The 23,268-nt window shown below is 39.8% G+C and overlaps 1 protein-coding gene across 2 annotated transcripts in view; it reads left to right on the top strand.

Annotated features, from left to right (window-relative positions):
- Positions 1–3,000: 3,000 nt before the first annotated feature.
- Positions 3,001–23,268, top strand: part of EFEMP1 (EGF containing fibulin extracellular matrix protein 1) — a 58,531-nt gene continuing 38,263 nt past the window's right edge. Inside the window, exons 1-5 of one of the 2 annotated variants that reach the window (XM_023228283.2) lie at positions 3,363–3,428; positions 4,207–4,247; positions 4,696–4,783; positions 9,216–9,264; positions 9,433–9,819. In XM_023228283.2, the coding sequence (XP_023084051.2) occupies positions 4,703–4,783; positions 9,216–9,264; positions 9,433–9,819 (517 nt within the window). In that variant the 5' untranslated portion in view covers positions 3,363–3,428; positions 4,207–4,247; positions 4,696–4,702. Of the gene's footprint in view, positions 3,429–4,206; positions 4,248–4,695; positions 4,784–9,215; positions 9,265–9,432; positions 9,820–23,268 lie in introns of both variants that reach the window. The other variant, XM_023228285.2, reaches the window with a different exon arrangement.

Genomic DNA, 23,268 nt, shown 5'->3' with positions numbered 1-23,268 from the left:
CAGGTGGAAAATGGTGGTGGCTTAGACTAGAGTGGTTGCAAAAGAGGTGATGAGAAGTGGTTCCATTCTGGATATATTTTGAAGGTGAAGCCAACAGAATTTTCTGAAGGATAGAATGCAGGATATCTCAGAAAAAGAGAAATCAAGGATGACTCCATGGTCCTGAATCTGAGCAAAAGCAATGATGAAATTGCTTTAACTGAGACGGTGAAGGTGGGTGGAGTAGGTTTGGGGATGATAATAGCAGTTGCATTCAGTTTGAAACATCCATTAGATGCCCAAATGAAGATAGCAAGTTGGCAGTTGGATATATAGGAACATTTCCAGGCTGGAGATATAAATTTGAGAGTTTTCACCCCATTCTTCTGGAAAAGTGGCTGAGAACAGGTAGAAAGAGTTTAAGAGAAACAGGAAAAACCATGTGCACAGATCTTCTTACTGTACAAAAAGCAAAGATTCATTTTTAAAAAATCTGGAGGTCATTAATGACTTGAGGATAACACTTACTAGAATTTTCGTAGTAAAAATATTCGATACCATTACCAAAACCCTGTATACTCAAGTAATGTTTACGGAGGGTTGTACACCTCCCCTCTGATCTCGTCCAATACTGTGTGGCTTGCTACCAAACTGGCAACGTCTAGGTAACCCACACTGGATACCCTAGAGATAAAGAGAGCAGCTTCCACTTGATAACCTCCCTCTCCTGCAGTCTCTACCACCCTCCCACCTTTGGTCAGCAGGAAAGGAAAGGAGCTGTTCCTCTCCTCCTGAGCTCTGCCTCCTGCTCAAGGACAGAGTCAAAGTCTTTAACTCCTTCAGTTTGTAAGTTGTCTCATTCACGAAATTCTATTTGGCCATTTGCTTCCTAGAAGACAGATGCCTTAGAAGCAAGCTATTACTGTGACTTTAGAGTTGGAGTCTTCAGAGGTAACTGCAATTTGTGTGGTATGATTTGGTAAAGACAGAAAAAAAGATTTTTCTCTCCAGATTCCTGAAATTCCACTGAGTATGAAAGGTGAAAGTGAAATGCCCAACTTTGAAAAAGCAGTATTGGAGATTTCACTAAGTCAACAAGTGAAGAAAAGAGAAGCTATAGATGAAAAAAGAAAGCCATAAAAAGGGAGACTTTTTATTATATATTGACAAATTATAGTTGTATATATTAATAGGGTACAAGGTGTTATGATTTTTAATACAATGTGGAATAATTAAACCAAGCTAATTAACATATCCATCACCTCAAATATTTGACATTTCTTGTGATGAGAACATTTGAAATTTACTCTCTTAGTGATAATGAAATATACAGTACTCAATTATCGGCTTTATTCACAACACCGTGCAATTGATCTAAAAAAAAATCAAACTTGTCTTTTTTTTTTTGAGATGGAGTCTCACTCTGTCACCCAGAGGGGCGATCTCAGCTCACTGCAACCTCTGCCTCGCAGGGTTCAAGCGATCATTCTGCCTCATCCTCCTGAGTATCTGGAATTACAGGCATGCGCCTAATTTTTGTATTTTTAGTAGAGATGGGGTTTCGCCATGTTGGCCAGGCTGGTCTTAAACTCCTGACCTCAGGTGATCTGCCCACCTTGGCCACCCAAAGTGCTGGGATTACAGGCGTGAGCCACCGCACCCAGCCCTTACTCTTCCTATCTAATTGAGGCTTACATTCTGTTATCTCTCCATTCCCTGCAACCCTAGCCTCTGGTAATCACCATTCTACTCTCTGCTTCTATGAGTTCAGTTGTTTTAAGTTACATTCAGATACTTGAGAACATGTGGTATTTGTGTTCCTGTATTTGGCTTATTTCACTGGGCATAATGTTCTCCACTTCCATTCATGTTATCACAAATGACAGAATTTCTTTTTTAAGACTAAATAGTGTTCCATTGTGTGTGTGTGTATACACACGCACACACACACACACACAATGGAATACTATTCTCTTTTAAATTTTGTATGCCTAATAATTCATGCTTAAAGGACAAAATAATAACTATTTTTGAGTACCCCGCTGTGGAGACAGGATCTCCTTTGATCCTTGCGGCAAAGTGTAAGGTAAGTGGCATCATGGCAGAACTGAAGATCAAAGAGACTGTCTAACTTTCTTAGGGCTACATAGCCAAGTGGTGAAGCTAAACTCAGTCTAGGCATACTTAATAGTACACTGACATTAAATGTCTATAAGTAAATACCAAAAACAAACTGCAAGTCTTCTCTATTTACCATACAGATTATTCCAGTGAACTGCCATTTTTGCCTGTCTTGAAAGATACTTTTCAAAAGAATGGGGTCATATACACACGCGCACACTCACACACACACAATGGAATACTATTTAGCCTTAAAAAGGCATATATATATATGTGTGTGTATATAGATAATATATATAGATAATACACACACACACACACACACACACACATATGCCACATTTTCTTTATCCATTTATCCCTTAATGGACACTTAAGTTGATTCCATATCTTGGCAATTGTGAATAGTGCTGCAATAAACATGAAAGTACAGACATCTCCTCAACATACTGATTTCAAATCTTCCCAGTAAATACCCAGAAATGAGATTGCTGGATCATATGATAATTCTACTTTCAGATTTTTGAGAAACCTCCATACAATTTTCCATCATGTGTGTACTAATTTACGTTCCACCAACAGCGTACAAGCGTTCCCTTTTCTGCATTCTCGCCAACACTTGTTACCATAAAGGGAGGTTTGAGAGACCGTAAAACAAACCCCACCTCACAGTTTTGTTAGTGCAAGTTCTGTTTGGCCTATTCCCAACACTTAGCACACAGTAGGTGGCAAACATTTGTTGAATGGATGAATTCTCATTTTTCTCCATTTGTGAAAGCAGACACCTCAAAAAAAAATCTGAAAGAAAAGGTAAGGAAACAGTTCTGTGAATGGGGTTAATTTACTCTCCTAGCATTCACTTATTGGGAAAAAAAAATTAACAGCAATTTCTAGAGACCCTCTGGTCTCCTCTTGTTCCTTGGAGAACAAGAAAACGCACTAGGGAGTGGGAGTATCCCCAGGCAGAAGCACACCCAGGACATCACATGTCAACGTGTCCTCTCTGGCCTGGGGTCCCCGCGAGTCTGGGAAACGAGGGGCTGGCAAGGGAGAGCAGGCTGGGACGGCAGAGAAGGCCCCTGGCGCAGGGGGCGCAGACCTCGCTGCGCTGCGCGCTCTACCGCCGGGCTCGCAGCGCTTGGCTCAGCGCTTGCGCCTCCCTCAGCTCTCTCCTCCGCCCCCCTTCGCCCTCCCCCTTTCCCTCCCTTTCTCCTCCTCCTCCTGCCGCCGCGGCCGCTGCCAGACTTCGCCAGATCAGACCCACGGGGCTGCCCTCCCCTGCGCACTCCCCTCGCTGCCCGGGCCCGGAGCGCAGCGCGGCCGCGCAGGTAGGAGCCCCTGACGGGATGTCGCCCCGAGCGAGCCCAGTGCTCACGGGGCCGCGCGCGGGAGAGTGAGTGAGGTGGGGTGACCTGAGGGGTGCTGAGTAATCGAGAACTGCCCTGGACTGTGCAGGGTGTCTCGGGCAGAGAAGGACGTGGAGGTGTGCAGCCTCGGAATGCGATCTGTCAGCAAGTGCGAGTACTCGGGTGACATCTGTTGGGATGGGCATGTGTGTGCGCGCCCACAACCAGCCGGCAGGGCTTTGCCCATAAACGTAGTTTTGAAAGTTTAGGGGACCAGTGTGCGAGATATAAGCCGCACCTGGATTCCACAGGAGCTGGTCAGAAGCTGGGACGGTGAGCAGCTCCACGGGACCGCCGCGTTAGCTTGCTGTTAAGAAAGGGGACCTCATCTCCCTGCCGGACCAGGCCGCCCGCCAGAAACTGGTACCTCGGGTGGCGGTGCGATCCCTGGTTCCGGTCCTAGGCAGCCTGATACCGAAGGTAGCTTGTCGGGGACCCAGAGACTGATATGACAAAAGAGAAGCACTCGCTTTGGGCTGCCCCTCCACACAACCTGGGACTTTTAAACAAAGCTGTGCGCAGATAAAGGCGTGGAAATGCCACTTTGAGAGGTTGTGCGGGGGGATGTGAGAAGCTCTGAGAGATGTGAGAAGGTCTAGTGTTCTACTGGAACTGGGAGATCGCTCTCTGACTTTTGTACTGTTATTTTGTTTAAAAAAATGAAAAGCCTGACGCCAAGGCAATTCATATTGGCTCGCAGGTATTTTTGCTCATCTGTGCAAGGAACTTTGCTAGCTCAAGGTGAGCATACTGGGAAAGCCTTAAAGTTCTAGAGAATAGAGTTTTGCAGCCCCACCTCCATCCCCGGGGGTGTGGGGTTGAGGGGCAGGAAATGCACCGTCCCCTTTGAAATGTACTGTTTTTTCCTTTCGACCCCTTCTTTCTGCAGCCTGGTTTGTAGGTGCAGTATAAAATGCACGCTGAATGTCTTTTGTATGTAAACAGTGTAGCAGGACGGAGTAACGTGAAATGCAATTCTGCAGCAGTTTTTACGTCTTTGCTGCCTTGTTCGTTGGCCACCGAGAAGGTTCAGGAGGGGGAGGGGAGATGAGAAAGCAGATTGGAAGTTGAGTACAGTGGAGCCTCAGCCTCTCCCACCCTCCCTTCCTCGCTTGTGTTCACTGCTAAAGTTTTGTTACTTTCCCCGCAGCAGATACTAAACATCAGTTTGTCCTGTATTTTCTTTGAGATTCACAATGTTGAAAGCCCTTTTCCTAACTATGCTGACTCTGGCGCTCGTCAAGTCACAGGACACCGAAGAAACCATCACGTACACGGTAAGGGGTGATGGAATTTGAAATAAGTACGGTTCAGCGGGATTCTGTGACCAAAAAAAAAAAGATTTTACACACCCCTGCCAGTGTATTTGGGCTATACTGTGCGGAGGGTGATAAATTAAACAACACTTTATTCATGCTTCATATCTAAGATTCGTTGTAAATTGCCCCCTTGATCCTTTCAAAAGTTCACTGGGCTCACCACCTAAGATAGGAACCAACATGTAATCATTTGTGCAAGGCTAAAAATGGGATCCGTTTAAAAACTAAAACCAAAGAAAGTTACGTTTCCAAAACATTCAACAAATTAATGGGTGTAAGGAACTGGAAAACCTGGATTCCTACCACATGCAGATAAAACCAATACGTGCAGAATAAGATTCAAGTCAAGTAAGAACATTAAACACCATAAAGACACATGGCCTCCTTTGTGTACATGACATACATTCTCATGTAAGTGGCCTTTATTGAATTTATAAAGGCTGTATATTCATTCTTTTTTGTATAACTCATAATTCTAATAAATAAAGGCAGACACACTTTATGTGTTACTAGGATGCATATTGGCTAAAGTGGTTTTCAAACATAATGTGTGCAACTCTGTTTTGCATTTTCTAATTAGCATCTCTGATATTTCCAAGTAATATTTGATTAGTTAATTGCATAGGTGTAACCAATGTTTAATAAAATATTAAAAAGATCATCTGACCCCTCCCACTGCTACAAATAGCTGTGGTGAGAACAGAGAAGGACAGTACTGACTTCACTTCTGGTGAGTTTGTTTGCACCTCTGTTTTGTGTTTTCTTGTCTTTAATCAGTGTGAGGCAAATGACATTTGTCCTGGATTGGAATATGAAAAACACATTTTTCTACTGCTCACAGTTTAAAATTAAGTAATCCTACTGGAAAGAATGTGAAAAATTTCTGAAAAGAAAACTCTTAAAAATGAACTAATGTCAATTACTGATAATAAATATTATCTCACTTTTTGGTACCACATTTTCCCTAGAATGTTAGTATTCATCTGGCAAATGTTCCTTTCTGTTGTTCAGATCCACTATAAATAAAATAGCTTAATACAAATATTTTGTTAACTTCATGTTAAATGCAGTTGCTTCCTCTGCTGAAGATAAATAAAGCAAGAAAAATGAAGGCATGTGCTGTTTATCTTAAAATGAAAATGTTTTGTTATTCAGACTAAACTTACTGCCTTCTCAGGGAGCTAAAATTAAATTCACTACCCACTTTTATAATAATCTCATAAAAGATTTTACTTCTTTTCCAATTGCTTATCTTCTATGCCCTTCCCTTTGCTAATCACCTAAATCTTACTCATTTTTACCAGAGAAGGTTCCCTGTGGCTTAAACATGATAGTTTTAAGACCACTAACTAAGGTTCATTATTATTGTAACAAATTTTCCAGATATGTTACCTTTTGTGCCAAGATTGGGCCTATTCTCCTTTAAATTTTATATGCCTAATAAGTCGTGGTTAAAGGACAAGATAATAACTATTTTTGAGTACCCCGCTGTGGAGACACGATCTCCTTTGATCCTTGCGACAATGTGTAAGGTAAGTGGCATCATCTTCCTTCTACTAGTGGTAGAACTGAAGATCTGAGAGAGTGTCTAACTTGCTTAGGGCTACATAGCCAAGTGGTGAAGCTAAACTCAGTCTAGGCATACTTAATAGTACACTGACATTAAATGTCTAGAAGTAAATACTAAACAAACTGCAAGTCTTCTCTATTTACCATACAAATTATTCAAGTGAACTGCCATTTTTGCCTGGCTTGAAAGATACTCTTCAGAAGAAAGGGCTCCACAAAACAGCTTCAAGTCCTCTTCCATATTAAAGATGGTGTCCATTCAGCTATTTACTCAACAAGTATCTGCATAAGCAATTCTCAACACTATTAAAAGAAATTTATTTGTTTACTAAGAAAATTCAGCCCCCTCTTGGAGAATTTACCCTGGGAAGACAGTGTTGAAAACTACAAAGTTCCTAAGCAAGTACAAATGATACTATTATACAGATTATACAAATTGCCAAGGAAAGGCCGGGCGTGGTGGCTCAAGCCTGTAATCCCAGCACTTTGGGAGGCCGAGGTGGGTGGATCACGAGGTCAGGAGATCGAGACCATCCTGGCTAACATGGTGAAACCCCGTCTCTACTAAAAAATACAAAAAAACTAGCCGGGCGAGGTGGCAGGCGCCTGCCTGTAGTCCCAGCTACTCGGGAGGCTGGGGCAGGAGAATGGCGTAAACCTGGGAGACGGAGCTTGCAGTGAGCCGAGATCCGGCCACTGCAGTCCAGCCTGGTCGACAGAGCGAGACTCTGTCTCAAAAAAAAAAAAAATTGCCAAGGAAATAGAAAAGCAAGGAGGTGATTAATGTTGGTGCCGGCATATTAGAGGAGACAGAACTCTGTGCTGGTTCTTGAAGGAAGTGATGACCTCGGTTGGATTGATCTAGAAAGCCTGAAGAGGCACCTGAGTCAGAGAGTGGCATAATCAAAAGCTAGAGCTGAAAGCACCTGAGACCAATCCAGGTGGTGATAAGGTCAGATCAGCTGGAAGTGGGTAGTAGAAAGAACCCAGAGATGGTGATGATGAGAGACCTGGAGGTCACTGTGAGGTCTCAGAGAGAGGAGCAACATAACCAAGAGCACAAGAAAGACCATCATGGGGTCCGTATGCAGCATGTAGAGATACGGGGCCTTGCCTACTCACGGGCCAGCAAAAGACTTACATCTACATGGTAGATGTAGAAATGGACACAAAGTCAGCAGAGATGGAAGGAAAATAAGTGGAGATTCAGCACTGATGTTAAAGTTGGAATCCTGGGTTTTGAGAAAGGTGGTGGTACCTTGAACACTGTTTGGGAAACAAGAAAAAAATTAGTCTGAGAGACAAAGTGAATTTAGTTCTCACTCCAGTAAGTTTCAGACATCAGTAAAATATCTAAATGGATCTCTGGGCTTCCATTCAGCTATTTCCTTGTCAAGCACCCATTATGTACATAAGCAGCTCTCAGTTATATTAAAAGAATTTAAGTTTATTTGTTTGTTTACTCCACTTTTGCTCAGTCCTTCCTTAGGCTTCTTCCTCACAGTGACTTTCTCAAGTGAGCGTCTGATCAGATTGCTTTCTGAGCTTAAAAGTTCTTCAGAGGCCTCTTACTGCCGATACCTACATTTCTCAAGTAGTTCCTAGACAACCTGTATGGGAATCACCTGGGATACTTGCTAAGCATTTAGATTCCAGGCCCCCTACCCAGACCTACAGAATCAAATCCTTTGGGTGGGCCCAGGAATCTTCATTTTAACAAGCACCCTGAGTGATCCTTAGACACAATAAAGCTTGAGATTCATTGACCTTCAGGGTAGAATTCAGGCTTCCATTCCTAAAGAAAGGCTTTCTTGATTTGGCTCTGCCTACCTCTGTAACCTCGTCCTCCACCTACCCAGAACTCCTTGCAGCTCCTTCCCTTTTCAACAATTTTATGCCTTTGTCACAGTAGCCTGTCTTCCTAGAATTCCCACATTCATCTGGAAAAATCCTGCTCATCCTGTAAAGCCTGATTCACTGTCACCTCCTCTGTCAAGCCTTCCCTTCTGCCCTGCCATGCTCACCCGTGCCCCGGAGCAGAGTCCATCACTCCTTCCCGTGTACACTTGTAGAAGGCACCTGCCATCTTACTGCAACTTGTCTACCTATCTGTCTCCTCTTCTGGTCTTTGAGCTGCTTGAGGACAGGGACAAAGTCTGCATCATCTTTGCATCCCCAGGCCCTAAAACTGCCTGGTTTCAGAAGGTGCTCCATAGGCTGTTTGTTCAGTGGGTGAACTAGAGAGGAGACTGAAGCTGGGAACTGCTAGGAGGAACACATTTGTTCCCTAGGAACTGAAGCTAGGGAACAGGCCAGGGTGTGAGATGGAGGTAAGAATGGTAAAGAAAGCTACGTGCTTGCATGTGGTAAGAGGATTTAGAGAGAGAGAGAAGAGCCCAGCGCTGGTTGGGGGCGGGGGCAGGGGCGGGGGCGGGGGAGAGGGCAAGGAAAGAGAGAGAATTTGGTCTTTTTTTTTTCATATTTACAATGTGGGAAAAAGGCAAATTAATAAAGAGCAGTCAGAGAAGTTGGAGAAGATTAGTCTCAAAACAGAAAAGAAGATGGTACTGGGCAACTGTACCAAAAACAACAGAAGAGTTTAGGCAGCTGATGACTGAGAATGGACCCCTGAAGTTGTCCAATGCACAAAGTTGTCTTTTAAAAAAAAGCAATAGAATGTTAAACCACCCATCTCATCATATATCTAAGACTTTAACGCAAGGATTGTTGCGATAAGAATGAAGCTTTTAGAGTGATTTCTTAGGGAATGGACACACCAATTAACAGTCTCCTGGCCCCACCTTTGATGTTTTCTTTGCAGCAATGCACTGATGGATATGAGTGGGATCCTGTGAGACAGCAATGCAAAGGTGAGCCAGCCTCAAAGACTTCCCATGTGATCACTGCCTTCTGTCTCCATCTCTTGTGTCACTCTTCCTATCCTGTCTGTGTTATACCAAAAAGGCATAAGCATTATATTTACATGTTCGATTTTTCCTTCTTAGAAGATTCCTGACTTATTTTATTACTGACCACAGATATTGATGAATGTGACATTGTCCCAGACGCTTGTAAAGGTGGAATGAAATGCGTCAACCACTATGGAGGATACCTCTGCCTTCCGAAAACAGCCCAGATTATTGTCAATAATGAACAGCCTCAGCAGGAAACACCACCAGCAGAAGGAACCTCAGGGGCAACCACCGGGGTTGTAGCTGCCAGCAGCATGGCAACCAGTGGAGTGTTGCCCGGGGGTGGTTTTGTGGCCAGTGCTGCTGCAGTCGCAGGCCCTGAAGTGCAGACTGGCCGAAATAACTTTGTCATCCGGCGGAACCCAGCTGACCCTCAGCGCATTCCCTCCAACCCTTCCCACCGTATCCAGTGTGCAGCAGGCTACGAGCAAAGCGAACACAACGTGTGCCAAGGTAGGAATAACTTATTTTCCTAACCATTGAAAGCTTTTGCCCAAGTGCACCTCGTGGTGAGGATGATAATAATTCACATTTATTAAGGACTTCCCGCATGCCAGACATCATGCTAAGTGCTTTGTCTGCATTATCATATTTAATCATCACAATATTCCTAAAGGGTAGTTGCTGTAGGTGTCATCATTGTTTTAGAAATGGGAAACTGTGGCTTAGAAAGTTCATCAGTGGTTTCCAACCCTAGCTGCCCATATTTAGAGTTACTTGGGAATCTTTAAAACTTCTCAATGGCCAAGCTACACCCCAGCCCAGTTAAATCACAGTCTCTGAGGGTGGGTTCCAGGCATCGGCTTTTTTTTCAGTTCCTCATGTGCGGCCAAGTTTGAGAACCAGACGTCACACAGGTGCTAAGTGCAGAGCTGACCTTCCAACCCAGGAAGGCAGGTGCCAAAGTCACAGCTGGCAAAAGTTGCTGTCAGGTTATTCATTGGGAATTTGAAATTATGCTGTCAAGCTACTCCACAGATGTACCCCTTTGGTTTCTCAAGTTTCTTTTCATTGAACTTGCCACAGATTTATTTTCCTCATTCAGGAATAAAGAAATGGGGCTCCTGCTTCTCATTACCTTGGAGGGACTCTCCCCCACTCACATTTATATCTCGTTTAAAGCTCTCATTTGACCACATTTCACTTATATCACTTGCACCATGGCATCATCTGCCTAGGTTTTTCTGTTTATTTTCACAGAGCACACACATCACTGTGTATTCTAGAAACAGCTATAAGCTCATACTAGCAAAGTGATAAGAATCTGGGGCTTTGAAGACATGTAGGATATTAGCTAACTGAACTGTGCTAACAGATTGTTTCCCTTTCCTTCTTAGCAAACCGTTTCAGAGCAGCCTGGTGTAGAGATTGTGTTACTGAAATGGGGTCATAGGAGCCTCCAGACTCCTTTCTCCCTGCCAGAGGCTAACTAGGTAGACCCCATAGTGCAGAACTCCCATGTCACCACCACATATGTGTATGGCACACGTGAGTCAATGGAAAGGGTCCAAGAGTTCTCACTTTCTAACTGGTCATGTGTGAGGAAGAGAGCACCTTCCTCCCTTAACACTAAGGGTTTCAATAGAGACCACTGAGCTGCTACATTAAATGGAAGATGCATTTTCTTGTGCCCTGGGTTGCTGCCCCTTATTCACCCGTGTTTAGTTTTATCTTCTATATAAAAGATACTCGAATTTAAATGGCTTAAAAATGAAGCAAGGGGCTGGGCATGGTGGCTCACACCTATAATCCCAGCACTTTGGGAGGTTGAAGCGGGCTGTTCACCTGAGGTCAGGAGTTCGAGACCAGCCTGGCCAACATGGCAAAACCCCATCTCTACTAAAAATACAAAAATTCTCTATGAATGGTGGCACGTGCCTGTAATCTCAGCTACTGGAGAGACTGAAGCAGGAGAATCGCTTGAACCTGGGAGGTGGAGGTTGCAGTGAGCCGAGATCATGCCACTGCACTCCCACCTGGACAACAGAGTGAGACTCTGTCTCAAAAAAAAAAAAAAAGAAGTAAGGAAACTTGTCATGCTCTAACTTATTTATTTCATATTTTGTTTGTAAGTTTTAAGTACCCCACATCAAGACCTAACCCATGTTGTGATGGTGTCACTTTTCAGAGGGTGCATGGTATTAGCATCTGTTTTGTGTTACTGTCATGAGTCAGAATTCCAGTATTGATGATGAATGCTTCAGCATCTGCTTGATATTCTGATATTGAATTTAAGGATTATGTCAAGGAGATAAAACGATGAGGTTATTCTTATACATGTATTTGGGTTAATACTGATAAAAAAAAATCTTGAGTTTATTTAAGATATACCAGCTTTTAATTGTGTTATTTAGTTATATAACTAGACTGGAAAGTTTGGTGGTATTTTTCCCAAAATCAAAAAATTTTGCTGAAAAATTCTTAAGTATCAACTTTTATATACTGAATTATTTTGAATACTTTAGATGTATATTTTAATGGTACTTGGGAGAAAAAAAAACAGATAAATGAATGAGTCATTTCCCAAAGTAGTTTGTAGTCATTGACATTTATGGTTGAATTCAAGAACAATGCCCAGAACTAAATGAAGAGGTCCTAGAATAAAATATATTCAAGACTTACAACATGCATTGGTTATGGCAGAAACTGTACTGTGATTAATAAGAATAAAATCCTATTTAACTTTTCTCGAAAATATTTAGACTACCTAACTAAGTTAGGTTTCACATAGTAAAACATTTATAGTTCTTACTTCTTTGGGCATTTTTTTTTTAGTTATAAGCAGACTATTAAGTGCCTTGCTTATGGAATATGCTAAATACATACCTGTTGACTGTGCACACATAGGTTATCTCCAACCCAAATTGTTCTGTGTAATTCAGCCAGTTTCTAAAATTTGGGATTGGTGTCTATACCATTGAAAGCAGGGTTAAAAGTTTTTTGGAAGGCCTAAGGCTTAAGTTGGATTTCTTCCCACCTCACAATTTTGCAAAGTGCCCATAAATGTGGATTTACTTAATTGTTGATAAAAGGGGGTTATTTCATATGATAACAACAGGATAATCTGTCTAGGGAATTTGACTAACATAAGTCGAGTCACACTTGTGCCCGTTTCTTATTGAGCTAATCAAATATGCAGTCCAGCTTCTTCTAATTGCCTGCAGATGTATGACATTCTCATTCCAGGCCAGCAGCACAAAATAATGTTTTAGCACCAATGTGGAAGTATGGGGACCTCTGTTTAGAATAATAATGTGCTCCAAGGACCTATATTATTGACATCATCATGGAGTTTGAGGAGTCCTGTGTTTTAATAAAGATCTCCACTCCCTTTTAAATGTTGCATATTTATGCCCAGTAATCCAGACACATTTCCTATGGTCTACTGGATAGAATAAATGATTCTTACAGATGAGTCTTATTTGCATAAAAATTATTTCTGTTTTCTGTGTATATTTTTCAGCAGGTATAGTTTATCATTATATAACCTATAACTGAGGACATTTTAAATGTAAGAACTGAAATCTGCACTGTGTTTCAGTCTTCAAATCAATTGTGCCTTTGAATGCACTATACCAGTCACAGATGGCTTCTAAATAATTTAAATAATTCCACTAGATATTTTAAATGTACACTATTTTATAAATATATATTTTAAATACCTGTCCATTTAACTGTTGAATGAAAACATGGTATTTTTACTCCTTGTCATGTATTTTTTGGGGGGTTTTCAGTTCTGTACAAAAACAAGGAGTTTGAAATGCAACATAACATTCAAAGATCAGGTCATAGTGAGCAGGTGTTTTTCAGGTTTTTTGCTAAATGAGGATCATGCTGTGGGAGCCAGTAACACTGAGAGTTTCCCATGACTGACATTATTCTTGGCATCTACAAAATGAAGATCATTTCAGTGTTACATACCTGGAGCCACGTGTAGATAGAGTTTTCAAAATTAATTGTTTCCATGAGATACCATCTGCCTCAAAGACAACAGATACTCATCTACACCAAAAAGAAGTTGAATGAATGGGGAATATATTATAACCTGTTGATGGCTCACCTTTAGTTTTCTACACCTTTATTGCATAGTCTCTATATAATCTTTCTCTTTTTTTTTTGAGACAGAGTCTCGCGCTGTTACCCAGGCTGGAGTGCAGTGGTGCTATCTTGGCTCACTGCAACGTCCACCTTCTGGGTTTAAGCAATTCTTGTGCCTCAGTCTCCCGAGTAGCTGTGACTACAGGTGTGCACCATCACACCCTGTTAATTTTTGTATTTTTAATAGAGACAGGGTTTCACCATGTTGGCCAGGCTGGTCTCCAGCTCCTGACCTCAGGTGATCTACCCACCTCAGCCTCCCAAAGTGCTGGGGTTACAGGCCTGAGCCACTGTGTCTGGCAATAGTCTCTATATAATATTTCTAAAGGAGATGGAGTTAGAAATTACCAGATAAAGTTGAGAAAGGATTTTTTTAAATCATATATAACTTTCTAAGACTTCCATTCCTGTATTTAAAAAAAAAAAAAAAAGTCATTTGGGAACTGACAAGAAAGAGAAAGCATTGATTGCCCTAATTGAAGAAACTTGTTGGTTTAATTGAACTTTAAAAAAATTAAAACACCGGGCATTTTGCATAGCTGGTAATTAAGCCGCTACTAAACTCTGTTAGGATTTACAGGCATGACTACGAACTTGGTAAAGAAACTGTGCCATCAAAAAGTGAACTCAGTACTAATGCCCAATAAAGTTGATTGTAAAACCAAATCAAATACAGTACCTGGCTTATATTGTATAAAGTATCATTGAGAGATATGAATAAAACATACCCTAGGGTTTCCACCATCTCTGTCTACCAGGACTTTCCGGTTTCAAAACCAAAAGCTCCATGTTCCTGGAAATGCCTTCATCCCAGGCAAATAGGATGGTTGAGCCCCTAGCATACCCACATAGCCATATCACCTGCACCTCACAGACAAGAGTGAAGAAGTCCTAACATTAGAGCCATTTTTTCAGGTTGGGGCATTGCTTGTCCAGTGAGACTATTTTTACAATTTATTTTGTACTTTCAAAAGACAAACTGCATTGATTTTTAAGTAGTGGACAGAATCTGTCTTTGCAGTTGTTGGGATCCCATTTGCCAGTTGGCCAGTGAGCAGGTTTCTACATTGTTTTAGATGTTTTAAGTGTAGGATAACTGGACATTAGAATCTGCACACTTAGTTATGTGTCAATTGTACCATACCATGGGAAAGTTAGCAATCTTTTCACATTCCTACATGGAAAAAATTTCACCACACAGCCAAATTAAATACTATGTTTCACCTATAAATTTTTCAGTTTGCTAAATGTTTTTTTTCCAACTTTCAGCTATATTTTCAATCATTTTATTTTATCATTATTACATGTGATACAGGAGGGATTAGAACACTAAAAAATACATATTTGCCTCCTGTAAAGTCTAAAGGAACAAATTACAGTGTACATAGGGTTAAAATTTAAAAACCTCTATAGTCTTAGGGAATATCCATTATATTCTACACATTTCTTTATAAACATAAGGGTAACTAAACTACTCTTTTGAAAAGGAAAGAAGTTATTATCTGTACATCTACATTTGCAAAGAGGAACTTGAAGTAACATATACAGCTTCTCAGATGCTAGGGATATCTTTCTTTGACTTCTTTCATTTTAAACTTAAATGATCTCATATCCAGAAGAGAATTAGAAAATCATAGTGTAACCAATTAGATACCTGGCATTGTCATTACCAAACAGCTTTCAAACACTGCCCCTTTTGTTGATTATCATTAATGTCACTAGGGTTGCTGGCTGCATGGGTTAGTTTTGTAAGGAAATGCCTAATTATTCTTACATATAATTATACAGCCCAGTGAAGAACTGTGATCTCAGAAAATAAATATTTTGCAAAAGGAAGACTATAATTGAGTAAATCATGATGTTAACCTTAAAAAAAAAAAAAGGTCAAGCAGTAAGAAAAATGGGCATTTAGCCTGCTTACAGTTCTTCATTGTTTTTAGTTGTTAATTACCTCAAGTACCTGAAAATTCTCTAAAGTTATGTAAACGGATAAGAGTTGAGTTTACAGGGGAGACTTAATTATTTTTCAAATAAGCCGATGCAGTGTATAGAAGTGATTGATTTATTCCTAAAAAAAAAAAAAAACTAGCATTGTTTCATAATTTACTTTTCAATATACTGCAGCCATTGAATTTCTAGTCAATTTATGTCATTTTACTATGCATTTGTGAACAGTATTTATATGTATCTGATTCATACACAGTCAGAAAGTGTTCTTAAAATTCCTTCATAAAAATTGAATGACAACCGTTTGAGGTGGAAGGATAGAAGAGGTCAGCATGATCACTCTCCTGCAGCAAGACTGTGCTACGCACCTCCCTAATTCAATGGTTCTCAAAGTGTAGTCCCTAGACCAGATGCATCAAGCATCATCGGATAACTTATTAGAAATGCAAATTTCCCAGGTCCCACCCCAGATCAACTGAATCAGAAACTCTGGGGCCAGGACCAGCAATCTGGTTCTGGGATTATATATATTATATAAGATATGTTGTTATAATAAGACAATTAAATATATTGTTATAACAATATAACTACATACAGTTACATAACTATATATTGTTTTAACAATCCCATAATATTGATGCCTCCTCAAGTCTGAGAACCAATGCCTTAACTTAATCTTAACTTCTGCTATATAAATCAGAGGGCAGGGTCAGAATACTTCACATGGGATATGGGAAGCAGTGAAAAAAAACATCAAAAATATACATTCTGCCTCTAGGGTAACTTAGTATTTCTATTTTACTTTTCTCACTCTTCTTACTGTCATCGTCAGTACTCTGATTCCTAAACATGGGTGGCCATGAGTCCTGATTAAGACTGTATCCCTGAACCAAGGATATGATGTATGCAATCTAAAGGAAAAGGGTACATATTAACAAGAAAACAGGATACACATCTCTATAAAACCTACAAATATGCAATCATGTAACTATTCTTAAATTGCCAGTAGGTGAGACTCTAATTTTTGTTCTGGCTATGGCAATGACTGGTGCTAAGTGATACCTATATCTTTTATAAGGCTCCTCCTTAAGTACACGGCACAAACTTGTGAGATGAGGCAATGCTGTTTGGAGGTTCAGTTAGTGTAGAACCACAAAAGAGAAGGAGGTTGACTCTGACTTTGACTGTAAAAGCATCCTTCAGTCACCAAAGTGATATGAGATCCTTTCAATATCAGATGCACAGCTAACCATCTCTTTCCATTTAGACTCTGTGAGTATCAGATATTTGAAGAATATTCACATAAGCATCTTCTTTCAATTTAAACTTTATCAGAAATTTACTTCCTATCAAAGACGAGGAAATTCTTTTTAAGACTAATTAACACTTAATCTGTGGAATGAATTTCCTCCTCCCTATTGAAGCAAGAAGAAGTAGATTAGAGTAGAATTGCAAGCCCGGGTAACTTCAGGAAAGTGCACTGGTACTGGCTCATTATTTATTTCTCCAGCAGGAAGTCTCAAGCTATATTCCCTGAAATCAACAAGTTGCCCCATTTTGTAAGGATTGCTTTTTCACGTGTTGAATTGCTGGCACAATTTTATTCTTTGAAACCGAAGAATAAACAAAAATTTTCCCAATGTGTTAGATTTTGCACGAATGTACAAATAAGTAATTCACACCGCATCTGAAATTCATTAGCATGTTGCTTTTTCCAGGAGGTAATTGCAAATTGCACACTCAAAATAAAACTGATCAAGAAAAAAACTGCATTTCAAATATTGGCAAAAGAAAATGCTGTCACTGCAGAAATTTTAAAAGAATTGCAGGTTTGTAGTTTAAACTGAAATAATTTGTAAACATTTAATAAAAATGAAGTGAATAAATGACATGAAAGGAAGGCTGAATGCCGAGCTATTAGCATAACTACAGTTTAAAAGAAGAAACAGTTAATGTATATAAATGTATACTAAATAGACTAAAAAGCTTGAGATTTGCACTAAGTCAAATTTTAAAACTTCAACTACCTTTCAAATGATTGCACATCTATCCCAGTCCAAGGTAACTAGGCAGTATTGCAAGTGAAATTGATCAAATGGGACACAAAACCATTCCATTCCATTCAAGTTCAGTGAATTCAGTCAAGTTTGAGAACCACTTTCTGTTGTAGCTTAATAGAGTCAAAGTAGAAGGAAGGAATGCTCATAGTCCTTAGGGAAGTTGTCATAATTGTCCCATGAATTATCAAATAACAATAAAAGAAACAAACAACAGTTCAATAAAGTAAAATGGGACATCACTAGAAGTACATGATGAATTGCCAAAAGTAGATGTGACACAGGTAGCACCACAAGTTACTAAAATACATATTTGGACAGAAGAAGAAAACATGTTCTCAGAAATGTGGTTAAGGACAAAAGTCTGTTTCCTCCCTGGAATGAGGCATTTGGGAGAGAATGCTGAGGAGACACTGGGAAATCTGACAAGGAAATTAACATCCAAACATCAGAGGAAGTAATCATGCCGTAGCTGCACAGAACAAAAGAGAAGCATTGTATCGTGTCCACATTCCATCTGTCCTAGAATGATTTCCCAGGAGAGGTCCCCAGAAACAGTGTGCTTCTGACTGGAATGCTAGCAAGATAAGGTGGGGAAGAAAACCAAGTCAGTGAACCACTCTGCAGAGCAAACATCTATGACTGGTTCCATCCTCAGTAACTCCACCAAAATGCTAATGAATTCATCTTGCTCTGTCTAAACATATTCCAGAACTGCATTCTGTTTTACTTATTATTGAATACGCAATCAGTAGATGTTGTTCGTATAAATGAATAGATTTTAATCATCGGAGAACTCAGACTTAAACCATCCTTGAAAATAAGTTATCGAGTACCATGTGTGTATAAGGTATATTTCCCAACTATAAATGTTATACAATATTAGTGTGGTCCATGAATAATTTTTGAAAGAGACTGTTCTGTCCCTTTAACACGGAGGTCTCAGACACTTTGTCCCTGTTTTAAGCTTATGCTACTTGAAAGAAGGATTCATTAAACCTATTCTTTATATCCTGGATTACTAGGTTTTCCATAAATATTAGTGACTAAACAGGTTGGTGTTATTCCTAGAGCAAGACTAGTAATTGGGAACAGTAGAATTATTTTTTATTTCCCAATAAGCCATTTAACCAGGGAATGCATTTCTGTATCAAATATATCCTTCCTCAGAAATCTCATGGTGAATAAAATGAAAATACACTTTGGGAAAATGTTAATATTTATGATACTTGAGGTCAGATAATCATAAGGCTGAAAAATAGTTTTGTTTTTATAATTTTATTTTTAATTAAAAAATATACATATATATGGGATGCAATGTGATGTTTTGATACATGTATACACCATGGGATGATTAAATCAAGCTAATTCACATAACCATTACTTCACTTGTTTTTTGCAGTGTGAATATTTAAAATCTACTTGCTTAGCAGTTTTGAAATATACACATTATTATTAACTATAGTCACCAGGCTGTGCAACAGATTTCAAAATCTTCCTGTTTAACTGAAACTTTGTACCCTTTGACTAACATCGCCCCATCTCCCTCCATTCCCACCCTCAGCCTCTGGTAACCACATTTTTCCCTCTACTTCTATGAGTTTGACTTTTTCAGATTTCACATTTAAGTGAGATCATGCTGTATTTGTCTTTCTGTAAGGCTAGAAAATATTGATGTGAGCTCTCTGATACTGTGAAGAAACTCAAGGCTTTTGATGAACTTTGTAAAATAAGATGAAAGAAGAAGGACTGAGCAATCCATCTTATCTTGGACATTTCCTTGGCTAGAAATTATCCTTCTCAAATCTGTTTTTAGAATCCAAAAAAGTCACTTAGTTGGGTACAGGTGATTTAAAAGAAGAGTTTTCTGATCTTGTCGCCAAGTAGAGAAGCTCGAGGGAGCTAGATAAGTGAGAAGGAAAAGTCATAGTTCTCAGGAACCCAGGAAGAAAGAACAGAGTTTACTGAGAGCCCATTGAGAACTGATAACTAGCTGAGACTTGAACTGTTGGTGAAATAAGAGTGAAGTAGGGAAGGGAATCCAAGACAGCCATAAAAACTGCATGTGCTTTTACGTGTGCCTAGTTAAAATGAGAATCATTACAGGAGCTGGAACTGCATATAGTTAAATCGTTGTGGGGAAAGTGGTGAAATAAATTTTCACTCTGAACAGCTTTGTGTGTTGTGAGGAATCTAATCCTACTCGAGTGAAGCCACAGAACACAATCCAAAGTGGGAAACAACTCTTGGGGTCCAACTCACTGCCCACCTTGCAGACCAAGTCTGTCACAACCCGGGTTACGGAAGAATTTTTACTCAATGATGACGTTAGATTTCCCTTGTGAAACATTTTGCAGCAAAGCCCTCCTCATGTACATACATTCACACCAGCATGCCATTAAATGAACATTTATACTATTTTCTGAAAACTTATGTATCCCAGTATTTTCTAATATACCAAAATTACAAAGGGCAGTATAAGTCTGTTTTTCAGAGTTTGCTGTTGAATCCTCAGAACTGTATTTTTACAATTTGTAAATGTGTGATATCAAAAGATCCCACTTCTAAAAAAGAAAAGAATATCCCAAGAGAAATAACTAAAAGACACTTTAGAAACCTGCCTATGCAGGCTAAATTACCCCTTTTCTTGCCTGGTTTATTCTAGCTATTTATGCAACACACGTGCACACATACAGATACCTATTCAAGTACACGCCTATACACATGCATCTGTACAAACATGTGCATATACCATTATTTTCAGTAGGAAGGTACCATGTACCAAAATGAAACTGATCAAAGTTGATGATGCTTCTGAAATAACTGAATGCAGAGAGAGGTTTCCTCTCATTATTCCGGTAACATTAACACTGGAAACTGCTTTCTGAATACATGTGTCTACCTATCACAAGAGAACAGGACACCTTGGACACTTCCTACACTTTTTGCTGAACAAAGAATTGTGTTAGATGGATTAAATAGAAAGGGTTGACAAAAAAAGAAGTGAAGGTGCTGAGGTATAACCTCTGAGGCTTTGCCATCACATACTTCTGCAGCATGATGATCACTTCATTACTAATCTTTCTCAGAGATGTGCCTGGATTTCATCCTGACCCATTATTTTATATTGAACAACTTAATTTTTGGCAAATTTGACATTTTTAATGAACTGTCGTTTAAGATGGATTCAAAAATGACTTATCTGGGACTGACACTGAATCTCCAAGCTTTTTCATTCTTCAGACTTTGGTAAATTGTATAGTCAGGAAGTAGTCTGGAATACAATTCCACTCAACAAGCAAGGCAGAAAATTCCAGTTATTTGTAATGAATTAAACTTTGCATTAAAAGCTGTGGGAACCTTTTGTTAAAACAGTTCATGACCTGGAATATCAAAAGAATCTTAATCCAGGGAGGGAGCCAGAGAAAAAGTCCTCCCATACAAGCTGGTGAAGATGACGGGTTTTGGCCAGGCATGGTGGCTCACGCTTGTAATCCCAGCACTTTGGGAGGCTGAGGCAGGCAGATCACTTGAGGTCAGGAGTTCAAGACTAGTCTGGCCAACATGGTGAAACCCCGTCCCTACTAAAAATACAAAAATTAGCTGGGGTGATGGCACATGCCTGTAATCCCACCTACTCAGGAGGCTGAGGCAGGAGAATTGTTTGAACTTGGGAAGCAGAGGTTGCAGTGAGCCAAGATCGCACACTGCACTCTAGCCTGGGTGACAGAATGAGACTCCGTCTCAAAAAAAAAAAAAAACAAAGGTGCAGGGCTTTGTTCTGAACTTCAATCACAACATGAACTCCCTTCTTCAGTGATTGTCGTGGGTCGGGGGTAAGCTAATGGTCAAAAGAAACTAAATGGAAGAAGGAAATGTAATTGTAGTGCAATTTAAGCAGCTAAAATATAACAGTTCTGTAAAACAGGAAAGATTAGTTAGTGAATAGCTCACTCAAAAAAATGTTAAATAGCAAAGTGAATAGCTCACTCAAAAAAATGTTAAATAGCAAAACTATTGTAAATTAGAGCTCAACTCCAAAGAAACTGAAAAATATTTTCATTGATTTTTCAATTTAAGCAGAAAAATGGATTGTGTAAGCATGCCAGAGCAATAGTTTCCAATAAACCGACCTATCACAGAAGGTTAATACGCCAAATAGACCACTAGAATATCACTCTGTTAGAAAAATAGCTTATACTATCTAATTGCCATCGTAAAAACTTGGCCACAAACAGTATTAGGATTCTAATAGAGCTTTAAAGAATTACTGGGAAATCAGGCTGGGCGTGGCGGCTCACACCTGTAATCCCAGCACTTTGGGAGGCTGAGGCAGACAGATCACCTGAAGTCGGGAGTTCAAGACCAGCCTGACCAATATGATGAAACCCTGTCTCTACTAAAAATACAAAAATTAGCCAGGTGTGGTGGCATGCGCCTGTAATCCCCAGCTACTTGGGAGGCTGAGACAGGAGAATCGCTTGAACCCGGGAGGTGGAAGTTCCCGTGAGCCAAGATCGCACCATTGCACTCCAGCCTGGGCAACAAGAGCAAAACTCTGTCACACGCACACGAAAAAGAATTATTGGAAAATCTGTTTATAGTTTTGAAGTCAGAAACAGGCAGACTTTACACATTACCAAAAGTATTATGAACTTATTATAAAATTTTCTCAGTAAAATACAAGGTTTCTGGTTTCAGATTAAAAGTTTATAGTGACAAGAGAAAGGCAGGAAGACCTTAATAAAGAAGATTACAATAATTATTTAATTACAATGTGAATGGTATTTTGCATTTTCTCCATAGCTTAAAAAAATTGAGTAAAAGTCCTGAGAAGTAGATAAAACTAACTGCAAGCAACAGACCTGTTTATTTTTCAGTGTAAATCTTGACAGGCTAAGAAGATAGGAAAAGAAGAATCAGTGCAGATTCAAATTCATACCAAGCCTTTGCAATTGGAGATCCTAAATTTTGTAATTATTCTAATAGGTAACATTATTGTTATGCCAAAAGCTGTTGCTCAGCAGAAAAAAAAATGCCACTATCCCTTAGAAGAGAAGACATAATTTCTCTGTCACAGTTAGGTGAACCTCTGTATTTAGTCAAGGTACTCCAGAAAAAAGACCCAATAGGATACATGGAGAGAAAAAGAGGAAGAGAGATTTATTGTGAGAATTTCTTATGTGATTATGGAAGCCAAAAGTCTCATCATCTGCCGTCTACAAGCTGGAAAACAAGGAAAGCCAGTGGTGTAATTTGCTTTAAATCTAAAGGACTAAAAAGGGGGTGGGAGATGGGACCTGCTAGTGTAAGTCCCAGAGTCCAAAAATCTGAGAACCAGGAGTAGCTCCAATGCTCCTTTCTTAAGGGCAGGAGAAGATGGATGTCCCCTCTCAAGAAGAGAAAAAGAAAATTAATCCTTCCTCTGACTCTTTGTTCTATTTGGGCTTTCAATGGACTGGATTACATCTACCCACTTTGGTGAGGGCCATCTGCTTTACTCAGTCTGTCAATTCAAATGCTATATATTCTGGAAACACCATCACAGACACACCCAGAAATAATATTTTAACAGCTATCTGGGCATCCCTTAGCCCAGTCAGGTTGACACATAAAATTAACCATCACAAACTCTTAACCACAAAGATCACAACTGGGTAACAGCAATTGCTGAAAATTCATGACTTGGTGTTGCTTGCCCAGTGGCCAATTTAAAAAATATATACTGCATGTTATGATGATGAAAAACTCAAGCTATTGATGATACTTCCTGGATCTTCTGCAAATCTCACGTAACAGT

This window comes from Piliocolobus tephrosceles, chromosome 15 (genome assembly GCF_002776525.5).
Source record: "Piliocolobus tephrosceles isolate RC106 chromosome 15, ASM277652v3, whole genome shotgun sequence".
Lineage (NCBI taxonomy): Eukaryota > Metazoa > Chordata > Mammalia > Primates > Cercopithecidae > Piliocolobus > Piliocolobus tephrosceles.
Note: the sequence above shows the minus strand (reverse complement) of the source record. Positions and strands in the feature narration are given on the sequence as shown.